At 50.2% G+C, this 23,935-nt stretch overlaps 1 protein-coding gene across 3 annotated transcripts in view; it reads right to left on the bottom strand.

The window, feature by feature from the left end:
• The window catches only part of UBTD1 (ubiquitin domain containing 1), a 68,510-nt gene that overhangs the window by 24,503 nt on the left and 20,072 nt on the right, over positions 1 to 23,935 (bottom strand). The window contains exon 2 of one of the 3 annotated variants that reach the window (XM_063629518.1): positions 8,063 to 8,151. The exons of 1 other annotated variant lie outside the window; for it this stretch is intronic. In XM_063629518.1, coding sequence (XP_063485588.1) covers positions 8,063 to 8,126 — 64 coding nt within the window. In that variant the 5' untranslated portion in view covers positions 8,127 to 8,151. Of the gene's footprint in view, positions 1 to 8,053; positions 8,152 to 23,935 lie in introns of those variants that run through there. One more of the 3 variants, XM_063629522.1, reaches the window with a different exon arrangement.

The following is a 23,935-nucleotide window of genomic DNA, read 5'->3' on the forward strand; positions in this document are numbered from 1 at the left end:
AATGTTCCCAGCCACACATCTAAGGGAGATTAGGGGGATTACAGATACACACAAATATAATCAAGAAGATTATCCATAATAAATCACCTAACACATATGTGTTATATATTATTACACAGAATAAATCACCTAACAGCTCAAGCGATGTCCTAGCACCAAGCCCCAAAAGGCTTTTGCTTAAGACACACACACACACACACACACACACACACACACACACACACACATGCACACACACACACGAGCCCCATACTTACCAGAGAATAGAGAGTAGGTCTTTTTTTTTTTTTTTGAGACGGAGTCTCGCTCTGTCGCCCAGGCTGGAGTGCGGTGGCACGATCTCGACTCACTGCAAGCTCCGCCTCCCAGGTTCACGCCATTCTCCTGCCTCAGCCTCCCGAGTAGCTGGGACTACAGGCGCCTGCCCAAGTAATTTTTTTTTTTTTTTTTTTGGTATTTTAGTATTTAGTATTTTTAGTAGAGATGGGGTTTCACCACGTTAGCGAAGATGGTCTTGATCTCCTGACCTCGTGATCTGCCCGCCTCAGCCTCCCAAAGTGCTGGAATTACAGGTGTGAGCCACCATGCTTGGCCGGAGAGTAGGTACTTATTACTGTCATCATACAGTTGACCCTTGAACAACATGGGTTCGAATTTTCTTCCACCTCTGCCACTGAGACAGCAAGACCAACCCCTCCCTTTCCTCCTCCTCAGCCTACTCAACATGAAGACAAGGACAAAGATTTTTATGATGATCCATTTCAACTTAATGAATAGTAAATATATTTTCTCTTCTTTATGATTTTATTTATTTATTATTTGGAGACAGGGTCTCACTATGTTGCCAAGGCTGGTTTCAAACTCCTGGGTGCAAGTGATCCTCCCGCCTCAGTCTCCCAAAGTGTTGGGATTACAGGCATGAGCCACCACCCCTGGCCATGATTTGCTTAATAACATTTTTTTCCTCTAGCTTATTTTATTGTAAGAATACTGTATATAATACACATAATACACAAAATATGCGTTAATCAACTGTTTATGTTATTAGTAAGGCTTCTGGTCAAAACTAGGCTATTAGTAGCTAAGTTTTTGAGGAGTAGAAAGTTTGACATGGATTTTCAATGGCATGGGGGTCAGCATTCCTAACCCTGCGTTGTTCAAGGGCCAACTGCAGTCGCTTTTGTCATTATTATTAACATTATTATTTTGATCTGAAATCCATCGGCTCTGCTCTCTGGAATAACACAGAACAAGTCACAGCCTCCTCAGTGGAGTTATCTGACACTTTTCTGCTCTCCAGGCTGAAGATCCCCATTCCCTCCTGCAGTTTCTTCAGATTTTTTTTTTTTTTTTGAAACAGAATTTCTCTCTTGTCACCCAAGCTGAAGTGCAATGGCGTGAACTCGGCTCACTGCAACCTCCGCCTCCCAGGTTCAAGCGATTCTCCTGCCTCAGCCTCCTGAGTAGCTGGGATTACAGGTGCTGGCCACTACACCCAGCTATTTTTGTATTTTTAAAAATTTTTTTAGTAAAGACGGGGTTTCACCATGTTGGCCAGGCTGGTCTTGAACTCCTGACCTCAGGTGATCTGCCTGCCTCGGCTTCTCAAAGTGCTGGGATTATAGGCATGAGCCACTGTGCCTGGCCTTTCTCCAGATTCTTTACCGTCTCACCTATCCTTGTTTCAACTAACTTAACAGTCCAGTCGTGGCCCATCCAGCACTAAGCCCCACCAGGCTCCTGCATACTCCATTTGAGCACCAGCCCCCTGCTCCACAGCAAACACTATAGCAAATCTGCCCACAACTGTTCGGGCTGGAGCCAGAAAAGACCCCATAATTTTCATAATTTCATAATTTTCACTCTGGTTGTGGTTCCTAATTCTTGCAAGCCTTATAGTTCATTTAGTCCACACCCCAGCAGCAGGCTCTAGGTTACTGTCTTTCTGTCTTTCAGGTCTGTGTCTTCAGTGGGGTGAACTTGGGGTCAGAAGACCTGGGTCCATTTACATCAGGACCTGCTGTGTCATCCAGGGCACAGGGCTTCATCTGTCCAAGCACATCTGCCAAATGCGAATGCCACTCATCAGTCTGCCTTACAGAAATGCCAAAATACTCCAGGGAGTTTCTGTGCGAGGTGTGAAGTGCACACACAGATGCCTAACATGCCCTGCCCTGGGAACCCCATCTTTTCAAGGCTCACCCGCTCCTTCATGTGGCACGGCTCAGGACCACAACACTGGGTTTGTGGATCAACAGAGAAGCACGTTCATTCTCTTCCCAAGCCAGGCTCAGGCCATGCAGGCAGCTGTGCCTGACTCATCCCTTCCCCTTCCTCCTCCGCGGCCCGTGACTCACCAGAGCTGTCAGACCAGCATCCTCCCTGGTTTCCTTCCCAAGCCATGCCTGGTCAGGATGCAGGACTGAAGCCCTCTTCCCACCAGGTGCTCCCCCCTCTCCCCACGTGTCTCTTCTGACCCTCGGGGTCCGCACTGCACTCTAGCATGACTGTTCCCTGGGTGTTGTGCTGTGCTTGCAACTTCACTGTCACCTCTGGGAGGGCAGGTTCTTGAGAGGCAATCTAGTGTGGTCCACCAAAAACATGGTTGCCTGGAGCCTGCTCCCTGGGATTCTGACTTCCTTGCTCTGGAGTTTGGGAGCAGCAGAGAGGTTTAAAAGCTCTCTAGGTGATTCCAACATATGGCCAGGGCCAAGAAGTGCTGATCTAGAACCAGGCTGCCCAGTTGGCTGGCTGCTTTGGCTGGGTTTAATGAGGCCTCTGAGAGGGTTCCATGCCTGTGCTATGCCTGCATGAGGCTGACCATATGGACAGACCTTATAGCCAGGGTGGTCAAAAGGCAAGAAGCCGGTGGCTCAGGGGACCCTCTGTTTGGGGAAACCCAGCTGCCCTGTCCAGAGGATAATCCCACTTTATAGACAGGAGAGGGCAAGCCTACCGGCCAAGAGCACGGGCTTTGGAGTCAGACAGCCTGGGACTGCTGCCCTCCTCTCCTTCCCAACAGAGAAGGCCGCTTCACCCTCCGCCTCCTGACTAAACTCAGCCTGGGGCCCAGTCTTTCCTGCCCAGTGTGGCCCATGCCCAGACACTCTCTTTAGTGGGAACATGAAGGCCTCTTTCTCCAGGGCTGAGCCATGGCCCTCCAGATAGAAAATGAGCAGCTCCAAGGCAAGGGGATGAGTGGGAGAGCAGAGGGAGGGAGGTCCTGTTTCCTAAGAAACCCCCTACTCCTTCCCCAGCTGCTCTGGGCACGAAGAAGGGAAAAACCTGACTCATCAGTGCTGGTGTGACTCACAGGCCAACAAAACTGGCTTGCCAGACTGGTTGGGAGGGGAACCTGCTACTGCCACCATAACTCGGGGCTGTGGGCAGGTAAAGCCTATATCCCTCCATCCCTCTGGCTGTATAGGACGCATCCTGCCCACCGCCAGATGCAGGGCCTGGATGGTGGGCCTGGCTGGGGCACCACTCTCAGCCTGGCCCCCACCCTGGAACAGCCACAGCTGCTTCAGGAACTTATTAGTGAGGGGCGGGGCTGGGAGGGAAGACAACTCAGAGGCTTTGGAACATAGAGAGGTGGCTTTAAGAATCAGAGAGGAGGCCGGGCATGGTGGCTCATGCCTGTAATCCCATCATTTTGGGAGGCCGAGGCGGATGGATCACCTGAGGTTAGGAGTTTGAGACCAGCCTGGTAAACATGGTGAAACCCCATCTCTACTAAACATACAAAAAATTAACTGGGTGTGGTGGTGGGCACCTGTAATCCCAGCTACTCAGGAGGCTGAGGCAGGCGAATTGCTTAAACTAGGGAGGCAGAGGTTGCAGTGAGCCGAGATCACACCACTGCACTTCAGCCTGGATGACAAGAGTGAAACTGCATCTCAAAAAAAAAAAAAAAAAAGAATCAGACCTAAAACCTAGGTCTAACTCCCAACTCCACCCCCTCACAGGTGTGACCTGGAGCAGCTGAACCTCTGGACCAGTTTCCACATCCATAAAATGGGAGCAATAATATCCTAATATCCACCTAGAGGGACTGCAGTGAGGACTGCAGTGCTGTGGAGCACACAGTAGGAGCTTGAAATGGTAGCGATTACTTACTAATTGTAGAAATACCAGTTTTATGATTATAAGGAGTTTTTTTGTTTTGTTTTGTTTTTTTGAGACAGGGTCTTGCTCTGTTATCCAGGCTGGAGTGCAGTGGTGCGATCATAGCCCACTGCAGCCTTGACCTCCTGCGCTCAAGCAATCCTCCTGTCTCAGCCTCCCAAAGTAGCTGGGACTACAGGCACATACCACCATGCCTGGACAATTTTTAGATTTTTTGTAGAGATGAGATCTGCCTGTGTTGCCCAGGCTGGTCTCAAATTATTGGGCTCAAGCAATCCTCCTGCCTCAGCCTCCCAAAGTGCTAGGATTACAAGCATGAGCCACTGTGCCTGGTAAGATATTTTTTTACATGCTTCATTTCACTTAATCCTTGTAACGACCCTGTGTGGCAAATATAACTACTCTCCTTTTACGGATGAGGACACTGAGGCAATGACAGGAATCCAGTGAGTGGTTTCAGGTCCTCTCACTCCCAGCCCGCTGCCTGTTCCAGACCCCGTCATGCCTACCAACTCCCCCGGGCAGCGAGACCAACCCCTAGTGGACACACAGGCAGCTGACAGGCAGAGAAGCAGCGCTGCCTCCAGCCCAGGACAAAAGGCCCAGCTGACACCATTGGCCAGTCCTACCCTGCCGCCCACACAGCCTGGCTGGGGTCTAACCCACATGGTGTCTCCAGAAATTGACTCGGCAATGCCCATGTCTGCCTCCATGCCAGGCTGTGAGCTCATCAAGGCAGCAGGTGGTCTCCTTCGTGCTGACGTCTAGATGCCCAGCTCCTAGCCTGGAACCAGATAAGCAGTACTAGTAGGTTGCCAAAAGCCTCAGATTCCAAACCTGAGAGAGAACCCTGGCTCTGCCACTTACGTGCATGACTTACGCACGTTATTCAACCTCTGAGAACCTCAGTTTCCATATCTAGAAAATGGGGCTAATAACTATAACTTACAGGAGTAGCACAAGCACTACGGTCATAAGAATGACATGAACAAGAACTGCTAACATTTATTAAATGCTTGTCATATGCCAGGCAGTCTTCTAAACACTTCATATGTATTACATCATCTAATCCAAAGGCCACACAGCTGGGTGGTGGGCTGGCTCTGGAACTCCCATCCTGACCCCCACAAGCTACTGCGTCTCCTGAGTGTCAAGGGCCTGGTAGGTCATAAGCTCTCAGAACATGGGAGGGAGTCTAGCTGATGCTCAGGAAGCAGTTCTAAGATGAATCAATGCATGAACCTCTTTCCACCTAATTCCATTTCCAGCACTTATTAACGAGTCCTATTCTGTGTACAGTCTACCTGAGTTATTTGAAGTTCCTGTGAAATATAAAGCAAAAACCCACAAAAAAGTGTGAAAAAACAAGACCTCAGTGAACAGAGCCTCCTTGCTCCCTCTATAGGAGGGTAACAGGATCCAGATTTCTGGAGGAGAGGTGATGACCCCAACCCTGGTGGTGCCATGCCCCTCCCCCTTCCTCAGAGAAGGTTCCAGATGGGAGGTGGCAGCCCCTCAGGAGAGGGGGCGGAAATGGTCGGAGGCTTTGGCTGCACCCAGCCCTCTGGGGGTGGTTGCCTGGAAGGGCCTCAGGGGCTGCACAGGCATCCCAGCTATTTGATTTGGCAATGCTTAAGGAGGTGGATCTGGAAGGAAGGGAGCTAACGGTGACAGAGCCGCCTCTAGGAGTTGGCCCTGGTGTCTGCGCAGGGAGCAGGGAGAGACAGGGCCTCCTGTCCTCCCACACACCATATCCCCAGCCTCCCACCAGGCCGCAAGAGCAGGACCCCCAACTAAACACAACCTCACCTCCCCCCATACAGTCCGTCCCCTCCCCCAAGAAAGGCTTGAGGGAGTAGGCAGGTGAGGCCTGTTTTGGGTGTTAACAACCAGTCTTGAACTTTTTTAAAAAACAGCAAAACTTTTTTTTTTTTTTTTTTTTTTTTTTTTGCGATGGGGCCTCTCTCTGTTGCCCAGGCTGGAGTGCAGAGGCACAATCACAGCTCACTGCAGCCTCCACCTCCTGGGCTCAAGAGATACTCCTACCTTAGCCTCCTGAGTAGCTGGGACCACAAGTGTGCATCACCCACACCCAGCTAACTTTTAAATTTTTGTAGAGACAGGGTCTGTCCCTTTGTTGCCCACACTGGTCTTGAACTCCTGGGCTCAAGTGATCCTCCCGCCTTAGCCTCCTAAAGGGCTGGGATTCCAGGTGTGAGCCACTGCTCCCAGCCCAAAACTTTTTTCAAAGGTAGTGAAAGGCTTTGAAAGAAGCCTATCTGAGGCAGGTAAAGTGGAGCTGTTCAGGGTTGGGGTTGTTGTTCCCCTGCTCATCCCTCCTGACACCTCCAGAAACCCCAGGCTCCAGAGGACATGTGAGCTTCAGCTCCTACCTGACATTGCCCATCTCAGGCCTCTCAGAGAAACCCGCTTGTGCTGTTAAACAGCCTTCACCTCCTGGGCAGCACCCAACTCAGCTGCCTGAACTGGGACACCTCAGGCCCAGGGCAACAGAAGCACTGCCAGGCACGGCCCTAATGCACCATGTGACCTGGGCAGGTCTTCTCCCTGGCGCCGCTCATCTGTAACATGGTTCCCAGGGCCCATTCCAGCTCTTAACACTCAACTCACATCCACTTTGTGGAAAGACCTGTGCAGCGCTCCTGAGGACCACAAAGACAGCTAAGGCAAGATCCTAGCCCTCCAAAAATCCCCAGCCTCTGCCCCAAACTGCAAAGCAAACCATATGTGCAATAACACACTCACACACACATATACACACAGAAGGGTTACCAGATTCTGTGCAAAAAAAGCTTTGAGACCCAGAGGAAAGAGACTCTCATAAGCCCACAGACACCCTGTTAAAGTAGAAACTGCTCAGATCATTCCCACAGTCATTCATAAAATGTTCACTGTCATCTACCAGTGCCAGGCACGGTGGACGTCCAGACGAGCATGACAAGTCCCTGACCAGACGAGCTCATATCACTGTCTGGGCTGGAGCTGAATCACACAAATGATACACAAGGATCCCTCTTAGTTTTCTCATACATTTTGCTCATGCTCACTATTTTGAATATATTTGAAAGTGTAATTTAGGAAATCTTTGTAATCTGTTACTCTGTGGTACATTTTTAAAACATGCAAATGTATAATAAATAATATATGTAAATCTTTAAATTTTATTTCTATTTTTAATTTTTTAAAAATAAAATAGGGATGAGGTCTCACTATGTTGCCCGGGTTGGTCTTAAACCCCTGGCCTCAAGGGATCCTCTCACCTCAGCCTCCCAAAGTACAGAGATTACAGGTGCGAGCCACTGTGCCTGGCCAATACATGCAAATTTTAAAAACGAGTGAAACAAGCAGACGAACCAGTAGGCGCTAGAGTAGAGGTATGTGGAAAGTCTGTTGGGGCTGAGCATGGTGGCTGGTGCCTGTAATCCAAGCATTTTGGGAGGCCAAGGCGGGAGGATTACTTGAGGCCAGGAGTTCAAGACCAGCCTGGCCAACACAGTGAAAGCCCATCTCTACTTAAAATACAAAAATTAGCCAGGTGTGGTGGCACACACCTGTAGTCCCAGCTACTTGGGAGGCTGAGGCACAAGAATTGCTTGAACCTGGGAGGTAGAGGTTGCAGTGGGCTGAGATCATGCCACTTCATTCCGGCCTGGATGACAGACAGAGACCCTGTCTCAAAAAAAAAAAAAAAAAAGAGAAAGCCTGTTAGAAGCACACACCCTGAAAGACCAGGCCTCCTTTCTGCTTCTACTGCAGGGGAGGGAGGGAGCTGGGTTAGCTCATCTCTAAGGTCATGTCCAGCTCTGATCTTGTGTGACAAGGACTCTGGAAATAGGCTCCGGCTGGCAGGGAGGGCCCAGGTGGGAGCAAGCCTCACCCTCCTCCCTCCTTTCAGACCTCTTACCTCACTCACCCTCTCCACATACAGTGACCTGCCCTGCTTTGGCCTCTGCTGCTGCTGGAGGGAGAGGTGGCATACAAGCTTTGGGCCTCAGTTTCCTTCTGCAATAATGAGAGTGACAGGGGAGGTGAGGCATTTCTGATCAAGAATCCAGGTGTAAGAGCACAGGTCACACGTAGCCTCCAAGCTATGTGCAGGTCGCTGGCCCCTGCTCTCTAGCTATCCTACCCCTAGTGCTAATGGGCTTGGCCTGGGAGCAGCCTCGGCCACCCGACCCCCAAGGTAACCCAATTCTTCATGGTCAAATGACAGCTAGAGGTGGGGCTGGGGAGCCCTAAGGCAGGAAAGGGTGATGATTACCAGGGTGCTCAGGCCCAGACAAAAGTGTCATGGCCTAGATTCATTTCAACACACAATTCCTGCATACTCACTGTGTTTAAGATCCTGTCGGGCACTCAAGGGGCTGAGAAAATGAGGGAGCCATTCTAATTACCTTAAAGTGTGTCTCCAGGTTTAAAGACCACCTCCTCAGACAGGCCTGCCCTGCTGGCCTAACTAAAGTGGGCTCCCTCAGTCCCCACCACACCCCTTGTTGTCCGAATGCACGTCTACTCCAATTCTGCCATCATTTCCTCACTTTTCTGTACCTCTCCGAAGGTCAGCCCCTCCAAGGGAGGGCCCTGGTCTCTCCCTCACAGTTGCACCCTGTGCCTCCTGCTGTGTGAGTTGAATGAATGAATAAATGTATGACCGAATGACTCCACCACTGGACAAGCAGGAAGTGGCATAAAGGAGATTCAGAAGGCTTGAAAGGAACAAATTTGGGGAGACTTCCTAGAGGAGGAATGACATTGTGATCCTGGCCTTGAAAGAGGGTGAGGGAGGAGGCATTCCCAGTGGAAGGTACAGAAGCATCTACGGCCTGGAGTCAGGCTGGGTGGAGTGTGTAGGCCGGCAGGACAGGCTGAGGCCCCATGAGTTGGCCCAGACCCTGCAAGTTCTGATGGGCACCCTGCCCCTGGGCCCACTGGCCTCCTACGAGACACTGGTCTTTATTCTGCATTGACAAAGTCAGGTCTACATAAATGTCTGAACACAAGTCTGTAGTATGGTGGGCAGGGGTCATTTTAAAATCAAACACTAGCTGGGGTACCCACAGATTGCCCCATTTTCTTCTTCTCTAGTCTCCTTCACCCTGGCTGCCAGGCTCCTGTTCTGACCAGCCGTGCCACCACTGGGGGACTAAAGGACAACTCCCAACTGTGTCATGACGAAGACCTTGTATGACCACCTCACTCGGGTCTCTAAAGAATCTCTCCTGGCCGGGTGCAGTGGCTCACACCTGTAATCCCAGCACTTTGGGAGGCAGAGGTGGGTGGATCACATGAGGTCAGGAGTTCGAGACAAGCCTGACCAACATGGTGAAACCCCATCTCTACTAAAAATACAAAATTAGCCGTGTGTGGTGGCGGGCGCCTATAATCCCAGCTACTTGGGAGGCTGAGGCAAGAGAATCACTTGAACCCGGGAGGCAGAGGTTGCAGTGAGCTCACACGACTGCACTCCAGCCTGGGTGACTAGAGCAAAATTCTGTCTCGAAATAATAATAATAATAATGATAATAATTATTATTATTATCATTATTATTATTATTATTTCTCTCCAACTACATGTAGGTGATAAATTAATTTTTTATTTTTATTTTTTGAAACAAGATCTTGCTGTGTCACCCAGATTAGAGTGCAGTAGTGTGGTCATGGCTCACTGAAGCCTTGAACACTTGGTATCAAGCGACCCTTCCACCTCAGCCTCCTGAGTAGCTAGGCCTACAGGAGTGTACCACTGCACCTGGCTAATTTAAAAAAAGATTTTGTAGAGATGGGGTCTTGCTTTGTTGCCCAGGCTGATCTCAAACTCCTGGCTTCAAGTGATCCTCCCATGGTGCCAGAATTATAGGTATGAGCCACTGCAGCTGCAAGTAATTTTTTTTTCTTTTTCTTTTTCTTTTTTTTTTTTTTGAGATGGAGTCTTGCTCTGTTGCCCAGGCTGGAGTGCAGTGGCTCGATGTTGGCTCACTGCAACCTTCGCCTCCTGGGTTCAAGCGATTCTCCTGCCTCAGCCTCCAGAGTAGCTGGGACTACAGGCACATGCCACCACGCCCAGCTAATTTTTTGTATTTTCAGTAGAGATGGGGTTTCACTGTGTTAGCCAGGATGGTCTCGATCTCCTGATCTCGTGATCCGCCCACCTCAGCCTCCCAAAGTGCTGGGATTACAGGCGTGAGCCACCGCACCAGGCCAAGTAATTTTTTTTTTTAACAGAAATGCTAAGACCTAGTTGTTGTTTAATGGAAATGCTAAGACCTAGCTGTTGATATGTCTTATCAGCATATGGGAACTAGCCGTTCACACGGAGCTGGTAGCAGGCCAGTCCAGAAAGGAGGCTTTGGCCAACCTGGATGGTGATGCCTCTGTGACTTGGTTTCTTGGGGCCATGAGACAGAGGAGGTGAGAGATATGGCCAGAGTGAGGAAGAATGGGCAGAAAAGCCCAGAAGCCCCCAGCCTCCTGAGTCCAGGTAAGATCTCTGCACTGCCCACACAAGCCCTCTTCTTCCAGGGAAAGAGGAGTGTGGGGCTCAAGGGGGTGGCAGGGAGAAAGGCCACCCCCTCCTGGCCAATGAGGGCTTTCAACAGAGGGCTTTAGAAAGGCTGGCTGAGTGGCACTTGGTGGGGAGGCAGGCAAGGACTGCGAGCTTGACATCATTTCTACTCTGGGCAGAGGTGTGGGCTGGAGTCTCTGCCAGGGGTCAGATGGTGGCCCTTGGAGGCTGTGTGCCTCCCAAGCAAACTGGCAGCTCCCAAATGGGCCCAAGTTTGTAAAGACAGTGTTAGCATCTGCAAGGGAAAAAATCTGGAGGAACACACACCACCTTTTCTACCCCAGAAGCGGGGTGGTGGACCTTTCACATTCTAGGATATATATTTGTGCATGTTTTGGCTTTTTTTAGGAGTAAGGGTGGTGTGTGTGTGTATGTGTGTGTGTGTGTGTGTGTGTTCCTTAGTGCCTTAAGCTTTTGCTTGAATGTGGTGTGGTAGAAAATCTTGAGACTTACGGGGAAAGGCAATAAAAGATCCTTGTCATGACAAAGTGGAGAAAGCTTAGCCAGGACTTGGAGTGTCTTCTACAAGGTACCTCGAAGGAAAGACTGTTTCTAGCTGCCTTGGATCAAACAAAGCTCCCATTTAAGCCGCTTTGTGCGAACTGTACCACAAACAAGCTGTAAGGGCAGGGCTGGCCCCTCCCCATCTCAGTCCCAGGGCTCAGGCCAATGCCTGACACACAATAGGTGCTCAATAAAAGCTGACAGAATGAACCAGGGAGTGGACCACATGGGAGGTGGTGAGAGCTCTGGTTTCCTGGGAAGGAGGTGAAGTGGGAAAGGGCCCAATAGAGGAGCCCTGCGGAAAGGCAGAAACCAGTGGAACCCTTGGCAAGCTGTCCTCGGGCCTTTGTCTTAGGGGAAGGCAGCAGAAGCTGGCCAGAAAAGGTCGCAGCTGGTCCTGCCTGCAAGGTTTCCAGGCAGTAGAAGGTTTCAGGGCCCGGCCGACCTAGGGCAGATGGGCTGTGGCTCACATCACTTGCCCCTCCCAAGGCGAGTCTGATGAGGGCTTTTTTTTTTTTTTTTTTTTGAGATGGAGTCTTGCTTTGTCATGCAGGCTTGAGTGTAGTGGCATGATCTTGGCTCATTGTAACCTCGACCTCCCGGGTTCAAGTGATTCTCTGCCTCAACCTCCTGAGAAGCTGGGACTACAGGTCTGCACCACCACACCCAGCTAATTTTTGTATTTTTAGTAGAGACGGGGTTTCACCATGTTGGCCAGCCTGGTCTCAAACTCCTGACCTCAAGTGATCTGCCCGCCTAGGCCTCTCAAAGTGCCAGGATTACAGGGTGAGCCACCACACCCGGCCCAGAGCTTAAGATCCGTGTCAAGCAAGGGCTGAGTCAGACTTGGTGGGGGTGAGGGCAAAGGGGGATGCTGCGAAGAGGGAGGGCAGACAGATCAGGCCTCATTCCCTCAGATATGCTCCACCAGCCCGAGACCAGGCAAGAGCAGCCTCCTCGTACCCTTCTCCCACCCGCCATGGCGTAGAATACAGGCAGCCTTCCATGGTGCTGAAACCCAAGAGAAAGCAAAGCCCCGGGAAGAAGTCCCCCTTGCAGACAGGATGCAGCTGGTAGCTGTGTGCTAGGAGACCACCACCTGTTTTGGCCCAAATGTCCTCCCTTCATAGATGCCAGACAGGCTCTAGCAGTGGGTGGGAAGGAGGAGGCAGCAAACCCGGGGCAGCAGAAGGTATCTGCTTTCAGCATAGTCACCAAAGGGTCAGGGAGGGAGCCCTATGGGCTCAGCTCCCAGCTGGTGGAAAAGGCATCCTCTCAGTTTCAGCTCAGCTGGAGGTCAAGAAATGCTGAGGCTGGCAGCCCTAGGCAGGGGATGCTATTTGCTTGCAAGTGAGCATCTTGTCGCCGTGGTGACCCAGGGAAACACCATGCAGGAGTCAGCCACAAGGCCAGGAACAGAGCTTTCCAGCTGGGAAAGTGGATGCAAAGCACTCCTCTTCCCCTGGACCCTGACCATGGGCCAGGCACTGTACTATCCACATGGACTTCGAAGATGCACCAGACTCCATGCTGCCCTTGGGAGGGGCCCGAGACACACCAGAAATAAGAGTACAACATTAGAAAGTGATGAAGGTGATAAGAAGCAAGACCAAAGACCAACAAGGCTTTCTTTCTTTCTTTCTTTCTTTTTTTTTTGAGATGGAGTTGTGCTCGTTGCCCAGGCTGGAGTGCAGTGGCGCGACCTTGGCTTACTGCAACCTCCATCTCCCGGGTTCAAGCGATTCTCCTGCCTCAGCCTCCCGAGTAGCTGGGACTACAGGCGCCCGCCACCACACCCAACTAATTTTTATACTTTTAACAGAGACGGGGTTTCACCACGTTGGCCAGGATGGTCTCAATCTCTTGACTTTGTGATCCGCCCGCCTCGGCCTCCCAAAGTGCTGGGATTACAGGCGTGAGCCACTGAGCCCTGCCCAACAGGGCTTTCAAGGAGAAAAAGAGCTCACCTTAACTGTGGAACATATACAGGAAGAGACTCAGGAAAGGCTTTGGGAGGAAGATGGCATGAAACAGCAAACAAGTGAACTTACAAATCTCCCTGCAGACAACTCCAGCTGCTTGGTTTGCTCCAGGGCCAAGAGATGGCAGACTGAGAGCGCCTTGGCCCAAGGTGCTCCCTCCACTGGCTGCTCTCCCGGCCCAGTCAGCCCCCCAGTATCTACTCCTTGACTCACCTTTCTAACCCTCAGTGTCCCACCTGGCTGTCCCTGCCCACCTCCAACTGCCTGCCAGGATGGCCAACTACCCAGCCCCCAGGATCACAATGCCTTGTTGCTGAGTCTTCCTGCTGGTCTTGGCCCCCAGGTCTGTGGTCCCACTCCTCATCACACCACAGGCCAGTTTTTCTATTCTGGGACCCATTTGGAGACTACCTCCTGGTGGTAAATTCTTAGCAAAATCCCATTACACCATGGTCTGTCACATTCCTCATGCTCTACCCTCACCTGGGGACCTGGAAACCACAGGGGAGCCTGTTGTGGGCCTAAGAACTGTTTATCACAGTTTCCAAGGGCACGAGACAGTTTCTCGGAGCACCAGGATGCTGGTGCTCAGAAAGGGCCAGAGGGTCAGGAATGGACCCAATAACTGGAATCACCCCGGGGGGCTAACCGAAGGCTGAAGCTCAGGGACTGGCTCCATGACCCAGTGATCCCAAGTACAGTCAGGAGTCTCTGGTCCAACCACTTTTCTTATTTTTTACATTTAAAAGATGACATATGTAGGCCAGGCGTGGTGGCTCACGCTTGGAATTTCAGCACTTTCGGAGGCTGAGGCAGGCAGATCACTTGAGGTCAGGAGTTTGAGACCTGCCTGGCCAACATGGTGAAACCTCGTCTCTACAAAAGTACAAAAATTAGCCAGGCGGAAACCTCGCCTCTACGAAAATACAAAAATTAGCCAGGCGTGGTGGTGCACGCCTGTAATCCCAGCTGCTCAGGAGGCTGAGGCAGGAGGATCACTTGAGCCTGAGAGGTGGAGGTTGCAGCAAGCTGAGATTGTGCCACTGCACTCCAGCCTGGGTGACCAGGAGACTCCATCTCAAAAAAAAAAAAAAAAAGAAAGAAAGATGGCGTATGTTAAATTAAAAAAAAATAGGCTGGGCGTGGTGGCTCACGCTGTAATCCCAGCACTTTGGGAGGCCGAGGCAGGCGGATCACGAGGTCAGGAGATCGAGACCATCCTGGCTAACAAGGTGAAACCCTGTCTCTACTAAAAGTACAAAAAATGAGCCGGGCGTGTTGGCGGGCGCCTGTAGTCCCAGCTACTCGGGAGGCTGAGGCAGGAGAATGGCATGAACCCAGGAGGCGGAGCTTGCAGTGAGCTGAGATCACGCCACTGCACTCCAGCCTGGGCAACAGAGCCAGACTCTGTCTCAAAAAAATAAAAAATTTAAAAAATTAAAAAAATAAAAATTATATAATAAAAACATAAAAAGGAAAAACAAAAGTAACCTATATCCTATCACCCCCAAATAACCAGCAATAATATGTTGAGACATTTTCTTTTGTTCCTCTCAATTAGCATTCACATTGCTGAGATCATATGGCATGTACAAGCTTCTACCATTATGATGTCCACAATCCTGTTTTCATTTTAATCTGAAACCAGCTGCTGGACCAGTGGTTCTCAACCCCTGCTGCTTGCCGGATTTACCTGTGTCCCCTCTTCCCTAGGTTCTATCCTTAGAAATCGACTCAGCACATAAAGAAAATCTAGAATAAATATAACACTTCAAAAAAAATCCTGTTTTTACTTCACACAGAATCATCTAATAAATATTTATTGAGCAAATATGTGCTGAGCACTATAAAGGATGCTTTTTTAAAAACTTTTTTGAGATGGGGTCTCACTCTGTAGCCCAGGCTGGAGTGCAGTGGCGCGATTGTAACTCACTGCAGCCTCAAACTCCTGGGCTCCAGCATTCCTCCTGCCTCAGCCTCCTGAGTCACTGGGATTAAAGGTGTAAGCCACCATGCCCAGAGCTCAGGATGCATTTCTTATAATAAAGAGCTTGCATCATTCTTCATTCATTCATCGATTCATCCATCCATTCACTCATTCATTCATTCAAGAAACATGTATTGAGCTTCTAGTATGCACCAGGCCCCGTGCTGGGGAACACAGACACAAAGTCACTGAGGCTCTCAAGGTCAGAGCTAGTGAGGGAGACACACATGTCAGGAGATTGTTAGAAATTAAAGCACACATGCAAAGGGAGTGATATGCACAGGAATCAGGGGGACACGTGAATGTGGTCTCACCCCCCTCTGCAGAAGGTCTTAAAGTTTGCTCCAAGTACCAAAGGACAAGCTGGAATTAGCCAGGCAAAAGGGCAAGAGGGCTGGGCTCACCAGACAGAGGAGGTAGTGTGAGCCTACTCTGGGCTCAGGTTTGTGGAGCTGCAAGCAGTGCTGCCAGGTAGATCACACGAGGCAGGAGGTGGTCAGAATGAAGCCAAAGAAGGGCAGATCAGCAAGGGCCTCTGGGCCAGTGACACAACTTGGACATTATGCCCTAAGGGATGGGAGAGCCTCTGAAGGGGCAAAGCCAAGGAAGGATAGGCATTCTTTTTCTTTCTGAAATTTTTTGTAGAGATAGGGTTGCCCAGGCTGGTCTCAAACTCCTGGACTCAAGTGATCCTCCTGCGTTGGCCTCCCAAAGTGCTGGGATTATAGGCACAAGCCACTGCAGCCTGCTAAAGCAGGCTTTTTTTTTTTTTTTTTTGGAGACAGAGTTTCGCTTTGTTGCCTAGGCTGGAGTGCAGTGGCACGATCTTGGCTCACTCCAACCTCTGCATCCTGGTTCAAGCAATTCTCATGCCTCAGCCTCCTCAGTAGCTGGTATTACAGGCGCCTGTCACCATGCCTGGTTAATTTTCATATTTTAGTAGAGACAGGGTTTTCCTATGTTGCTCAGGCTGCTCTTGAACTCCTGAGCTCAGGTAATCCACCCGTCTCAGTTTCCCAAAGTGCTGGGATTATAGGTGTGAGCCACCACGCTCGGCCTAAGAGAGGCATTTCTTTTTTTTTTTTTTTTGGAGACAGAGTCTCGCTCTGTCACCCAGGCTGGAGTGCACAGTGGCGTGATCTTGGCTCACTGCAACCTCTGCCTCCCAGGTTCAAGCAATTCTCCTGCTTCAGCCTCCCAAGTAGCTGGGACTACCGGTGCATGCCACCATGCCCGGCTAATTTTTGTATTTTTAGTAGAGATGGGGTTTCACCATGTTGGCCAGGCTGGTCTTGAACTCCTGACCCCAAATGATATATAAGGCAGGCATTTTTGATTGTTCACTCTGGAATCCATGTGGAGAGTGGGTTTAAGGAGTCTTGACTGAAGGCAGGAAGATCAGTTAAGAGGCTGCTGCATTAGAAGAGGAGCGAAAAAACAGGGGCCTGGACTCAGAGTTTATTGTGTCTATCATGCAGCGAGCAGAGTTTTAGTGGGGATGGAGATGAGAGGACGGATTTGAGAGGTCCTTGAGTCACACATTTAGACTTTCCATTTTTCACGCTAGAATCAAAGTCTTAGTGCATAAAGCTTTGCACACACTTCGGCTTCGTTCTCTATGATAAAGTCCTTGTTGTGGAATTTCTAGGTCAAAGAGCAGGGATAGTTTTAAGGTTCTTGTTACCTTTTGCCAAATTGCTTTCCAGAAAGACTATCGATTTTCACTTCCACCAGCAGTGCACAAGAGTGTTTGTTAGACCCTTAGGGATGAAGCCCTGCCAGAGATCAAATCCTCTGCTTGGCCCCAAACACAATGACTGCGAATAGGTTTCCAGACTACACAAACGGCACATCAGGCTGCAGGGTAAGTTGTTTTGGAGCTGGCCTAGGGCAGTGTCACTCTCTCCTCACTCTGACCATCTTCCTTGCTGCTGCCAGGAACCTTGTTAATAGTGATTATGTCACTCCCCTGCTCCAAAACTTTCTATGGCTCCCCACTACCTAAAAATAAAAGCCAAACACCTTAGCACGGAAATCAATTATTTCCAAAAATATGATCTTCAGTCCACCTTACCACATTCCCGTAAACTCATTTATTCATTCAACAAATATTTGAGGACCCAGTATTTACCCATACAAAACAAAGTCCTTGCTCTCCTGTAGTTTACATTCTAGCAGGAGAGACAGACAATACACAAGGCCATCTAGAGTGTGTCAGATATTTATATGTCCTCCCCAAGTTAAGCAGAAAAATACAGTGATTAGAATTGAGAATGGGGGACCAGGGAAGGCCTCTAACAAGGAGATGGTGCAGAGGCCAGTGGAGGGAGAACTGAGCCTCACAGACAGCTGGGACCTGTTCTCTCACTCACTTCCACTATGCTCAGACCACATCTGAGCCACTAGCCCTCCATAAGCTTCCAAGTCTCCATGCCTTTGCTATTGTTTTTCTCTCCCAAAGATACCCCATCTTTTGAAATAGAAAACGTCGGCACCCAGCTAGAATGTCACCTCTTCTGTGAAGCCCTCCTAATTCCTCAGCCACACTGCTCTCAGCAGTTCATTCCATTTTCCAGTCCGCCCAACTGCGAGCATATCGGGGCCCCAGGTGGTCTTTTAGCTCTCTATCTGCGGTGCCCAGCATACGACAAAAGAGATTCTCTGTTTTGGCATTTACAGATTGTCTGGGTTCCACCCACACCCTCTCCAGACTACACTGTGAGTTGCTAAAAGGTAGAAATTGCCTTCTTTGGCTTCTGGTCCCCTAAGTTGGTGCAGCATAGTCCGGCACACAGATGTTTCCCAAGGAAGGGGGCACGTGGGCAAGTTGCCAAAGAGTGTGGGCACATGACTGGCAGGGAGGCATATTCTTCTCTCAGCACACACAAGTGAAAATACTCTCCATCTTCTGTAGTGAGGCTGTTAGTTACCTACCCAAAGTCACTTTCCCCTTCTTCATGGCCACACAGCAGCCCAGGCAGACGACATTTCCCAGCCTTGCTTGCAGCCAGGGAGGCCATGTGACTATGCTGCACACGTGCCATGGAGGACCAGGGCCTAGGGAAGGTAGGCAGGCCTCCTCCACCCTTTCTTCCCCCTCCATTGGCTGGAGCCCTGACATGGCTGCAACCCAACTTCAACCATGCAAACAACAATGTCCTATGATGTGGCAGCAACTTCAAAAAAACAGGATCCCAGGTGACCACAAGGAGCCGAGCTGCCCCCTCACCTGGTCTGTTCATGTTGAGGACATCAGGGCCATTACGTGAGACAGAAAAACAAACTCCTCATTCTTTAAGCCACTGTGTCATTAGACCCCTTCGACACAGCAGGGCGGCTTTCCACAAAGAAATGCACCTGCCTTCACAGGGTGAGCAGAGCATCAATGAGACATAAGTCATCATCGTCCTCAAAAACCTGTCTTGGTGCCTCCAGGAGGAATGGTGAATCCTGTTCCCAGCCAACCCCTACGATTTGGGAGTATCAGGAAGAGGGGGCTAGATGAAGGAGGTGTGCCAGGCAGGGTAAAAACTCTATGGGGGACCGGGCTTGGTGGCTCATGCTTGTAATCCCAGCACTTTAGGAGGCTGAGGTGGGTGGATTGCTTGAGTCCAAGAGTTCAAGACTAGTCTGGGCAATATAGTGAGACCCCCCATCTCTATAAAAACATACAAAAATTAGCCAGGGATGGTGGTGCATGCCTGTGGTCCCAGCTACTCTGGAGGCTAAACTGGGAGGATCACCTGAGCCTGGGAGGTAGAGGCTGCAGTGAACCATAATGACGCCACTGCACTCCAGCCTGGGTGACAGAGCAAGGAACCCATAAGGAGCAGGGGCACTGTGATCAGTGTAGGAGGGCAGCCTCGGAGCCCATGGCAGGTTTAAAAGCCTAGTCCTGCTGCTAAAGAAGGGCTAAGGAACTCAAAACCAAATGCACATAAACATTCATTCTAGCCCCTCTTATGGGTCTCCCCACACTCATCCTGCTGGCTGTCACGGAGGCAGAACTGCAGAAAACGATAAATGGGGAAGGGGCATCATCTCACTGGCTCCAGCTGCCACAGAAGCAGCAGGAACAAGGGAGGTCGGGTCTTCAGCAGTCTCACGAGGCCACAGAGACCAACAGTCCTGCCTTAATTCTGGGTCTGCTACACCCTGCATCACCTCAACTCTGAACTCTGGTGTCCACCAAGTTACACCTGAAGAAGGTACAAAGACAGAGGACAAATACCACCCCCATCCCCAGCCCCCAGGTGCCCAAATCATCTGCCCAACTATCCTAGCTCTACCAAGCTCAAGTCCCTGCATGGCAGCTCTAGCCCACCTTCTACAATCATTGCTTCGTGTTGATGCCAGGTGCTGGGCTCAGCGCTAGCGAGGAAACAGTGGAGAAGACAGGCCCTGCAGACAGGCTGCAAAGACCAGGAGGAATTGGGCTCTGGAGCCAAGCAAAAGAGGATTCTCATTTTGACCCCACCCAGTAACTGGCCCGGTGACCCTAGCAAGTTTTAGTTCTCCAATCTGTAAAATGGAGATGAATGATGCCACATCACCAGGTGCTGGGAGAACACAATAGTCTGTGCCTGGAGCATGGAAGACACTCCGCAAATGCCCATTTCCCTCTATTGCTCCCAGATGGCTGCCTTGTTGACCTGCCACAATTCATGAAATTCCCACCTTCGGGGTGAAGGCACTGTCTATAAAATGTCCCGGTGGGGTAAAATGTCACTTCCTGAAAAGATAATTTGCAGCATCCAGAGCATCTGGTTAAGGCTCTGATGTTAAAGCTCCCAGGTGCAGGCAGGAGTGGCTCTGAAGTGGTATGGGTGCACAGCCCGAAGAGGAAGGCATTATAAAGAAATACGCTGTGTCATGGACACTAAATCTTACGGTCTGGAGATCTCCAGGTAGGCAGGGGAAGGAATGCTCAGGGATGCCTCAACAGAAGAGGAAAAGGAGACAGCGGAAAAAGAAAGGAGTCAGGGAGATGAAAGCCTCTAAAGGAGACACAGGCAGGAGTGGCCAGGGTGGCCCTGGCCCTGCAGCTATGGCCCTCCTCTGTGGCATTCAGCCATCATACCCTGGCTCCCTCCAGACCCCTCTTCCAAGCTGCTTTGTCTTATTTCTGGCACCAAATGGCTCCTACATGTCCATCCCCACCCTCAACTTCACCCACCAGCCAGGTACAATCTAAAGAGGAAGGAAGCTAAAAGCTCTGACTTGCTGTTTAGAGAGGGCTCTCAGAATCTTGCTCATAAAACATGCTGGAGGTCAGAAAGGAGGCAGAATGTGTCCGAGCAGCAAAATGACAAGATCAAGCATCTCTGGGGTTATGTTTCCCACCTGGCCACAAACTTGAGATGACCTGGGCAAGTTACACACCCTGTCTCTGATCTTCACCACTCTGTAAGACAAGTCACCCAATTCAAACCCCAAGAGCTGTAACAGGAAAACTTTACCTAAAGGAAACAAACTTCTCAGGCAGAACCAGTGAGTGAGAGACACAAAGGAAGCACACTTGGGCTCAGCCAAGTTCACACTGATCGGAGGGAGCTGCTCTCACAAGGCCACGGTGTGGGCAATGAGACAGGGCACAGGCACTCGCTCTACAGAGAGACAGGCCAAGGCACTCAGTGTGTTCAAAAGCTAGCCGCGCCCAGAGAAAGTCTGGCTGAATGCCTGGCAAGGGTGCTAAGTGGAGCGACCTCACATTGCGTGGGCAGCTGGACATGACCTTTCAGGCTTTTCCAGCTCTGGTGCCCTGCCACAACACTCTGGAGTTGAAGAGGTGATCTCGTCTACGTCTTGCAGAGCTCAATTCCAATCACTGTCAGACATGCTCTTGCCACCTTCTGAGGTTTACAGAAGGGCTCCCATCTATAGAAACTTGATGTTGTGGCAGGCACTCTGGGACCACCCCACACCTCTCTGTATCCAAAGCTAACCATATGGCCACAGAAAGTCAGTAAGGCAAAGAAAAAGTCAAACGACAATCAGTCCAATGACGCAAACATCTGTAGTTCCAAGAAGCCCAAGGCCAGCTACTTGACAACAGTAGCACAAAACAGGTGCATGCTATCCCTGAAGCCCATCCTAGTGCCAGCCTCCATGCCAGAGCCTGGCCAGGTGGGTGTGTGACCCACTCCAAAGGGGGCCAGCCACACACTGCTGCCCAGCTGCTGCTGGGGGAAATCTGGACCAAACTCCGTAGCTGGGGCTTCAGGGAGATCAGGGACCCCGAACACAGAGCTCCAGGATCTGGTTAGTCTGGAGGCTGCTGCTCCCACCTGCCTAAGGGCGGCACTCCTAGCTTGATTTAGAAAAAGCCTCTACCAGGCTATGGCAGAAGGGCTTAACTTTTGCAGAGCCAGATCCCACTGGAGCCAGAGAGGGCGTGGAAGGCTCTGCAGCGTGTGCCCCAGCTGACGCAAGAATCCCTGGGAGTGACCCTCACCGCCCCTGGAGGCTGGGCTCTCAGAGGCAGCCCATTCCCACGTCAGATCACTCTCCTTTGGGAAAGGAGATCTCCCTTAGGGGGAACAGAAAAGTAACTTCCTGGAAACTTCCACTCATGAGTGCCAGGCATCCAAGCACCTAGAAGTGAACTCAAATGCCACTTTCTCAAGCGTGCCCTCTGCCAGCCAGGGAGCTGCCCACCCAGCAGAGTCTCGCCTTACCAACCATCATTTGCATTGAGTTCATCACCCCTACCTGTGGAATGAAAGGTGGGTCCCAGGTGAGAAGGCAAACAAAACAAAACACTCCAGGTTAAATAACAAGGTTAGCACATAACTCAGCATGAAGTAGGCACTCGTGCTGGGGAGGCGAGATGGGAACTGGCAGGCCCAGGGCCTCAGTCTCTGGCCCGGCTTCCCCAGCAGATCTCCCTCCTCTCTCCCTCCTGTCCTCCTAGTGGTCCTCTCTCTTTATAGAACATTGTGGCAGAGATATCTGCTACGGGAAGAAGGTCACAGCAGACAGTCACAAACTGCAGCCCGTGGAAGCCAGACTCTGAGCACTTGCTGGCCAGTTTAGCAGCTCCAGACAGTGTCCTGGACATGGCCTCTCTCTCCTTTCTCCTGGAAAGGGAAAACACCTCCTTACCCTACGAGGGCAGAAACCAGGGTGGCCACTTGCTTCTTTCCCTTTCTCTCTCCAGCTGTGCCCTTGCCCAGAGGAGGCATCTTTCTCTAATTTACCCAAAAGTGGTACATGGACCAGCAGGCAGCCCTGGCCAGGGGTGGCGACACGTGAGACAAACACGGCTCCCTCAGTCCCAGCCTCCAGGTGTCCCTTTTTCAGGGAAGGCTTCCTGACCCTCCACTCCAAAATAATTCATTTCTCCTACCCCATAATTCTCTCCCAGTACCCTATTCTTACCTTTGTAGTATGTCTTAGATTTTGATTACCTGAGTATCATGTGTTTCCCCGTTATTCTGTGGGATCTGGGAGGGAAGGACCGTATCTATTTTGCTCAGCTGCACACCCAGGATCAAGCACAGTGCTGGGAATGGAGAAACTCAATGCACATCTGGGCTTTATGCAGACAGATGCTTCAGATTAGCCTTGAACCAGGACCTCCAGGACCACATAACACTTTCATTTCAACAAAGCCATTGGGTCCGCCACCCAGAGCCCCATGAGGGTTTGATCCAACTGAGACAAAGCAGGTAGGATGGGTAAGAAACAGCATCCACCATCACTGGCTACCAGCCAGGTGCCAGGCATTATCCCACATAATCACCACAGTTATATGATAGGGTAGGTACTACCACCATCTATGTAACAGATGAAGGAACTGAGACATTTAGAGGTTAAGGAATACTACCACAAAGCAGTAGAGCTGGGATTTAAGCTCTGCCATGGTCTGAGCCGAACCTGTGCTCTTAACCACTAAGCTACAAGGTCCCAGTTAGCAAACCAGTGGTGTTTAGTGCACTTGCCCCAAGTCCCAAGCCCTTGGGTCTTTTTCGATGCCCCATATAGTATGCACCATCCTCAGAGACCTCCAGTAAACACCTGCAGGGCTGTGGGAGACAGAATGACAGGACATGTACAGTCTCTTGTTGGGAGACAGTTTCTTAGCCTTTTAAAGCACATACCTCTTTTTAATCAACATACAGGCTTCCCATATACACCCCCACCTAGAACTGCTATGCCTCACTTGAGAATTACTGCAATATCAGGCAATATTTTGTCCAAGTCCACTTTCTTTGTTTACATTTAAAAATATATATATTTTTCCAAATCTAAAATGAGATTATGACCCTGAATATGCTTTTCAAATTTCACACTTGCCCCAATCCCCAGAGACTGTGATTCATTCCCCCTGTCTCTCTCCAATTGACAATCACCACTCACGGACAATAATAGCACACAAAAGGTTTACCACAAAGAGCAGAAATGTTCCCTGTCAATACAGAATGTGTAGAACAGGCATCTTGGGGCATTTCAAGCATGCTCAAGAGAGAATGGAATATGATCTAAGTGGAAAGATCATCAGAGAAAAGTCAAGATTAGGCTATTATTTCTTCCTCTGTAGCCCCTTATTTGCAAGGATAATGTCGATGAAGTTCTTAAAGCTTTACAGAAGACTATAAAATGGGATACTGGTAGGGGGTCTCCAAGCAAAGAGAAATACTACAACCTCTACCATCCAAAAGTTCTTTTTGTTGTTTGGGATACAGAGAAAGGAGAACAAAGGATGGCTCTGAGAATGACACTATGAGGTCTCCTTTGAGCATGTTATTA

This window comes from Symphalangus syndactylus, chromosome 2, assembly GCF_028878055.3.
Source record: "Symphalangus syndactylus isolate Jambi chromosome 2, NHGRI_mSymSyn1-v2.1_pri, whole genome shotgun sequence".
In the NCBI taxonomy this organism is placed as follows: Eukaryota; Metazoa; Chordata; class Mammalia; order Primates; family Hylobatidae; genus Symphalangus; species Symphalangus syndactylus.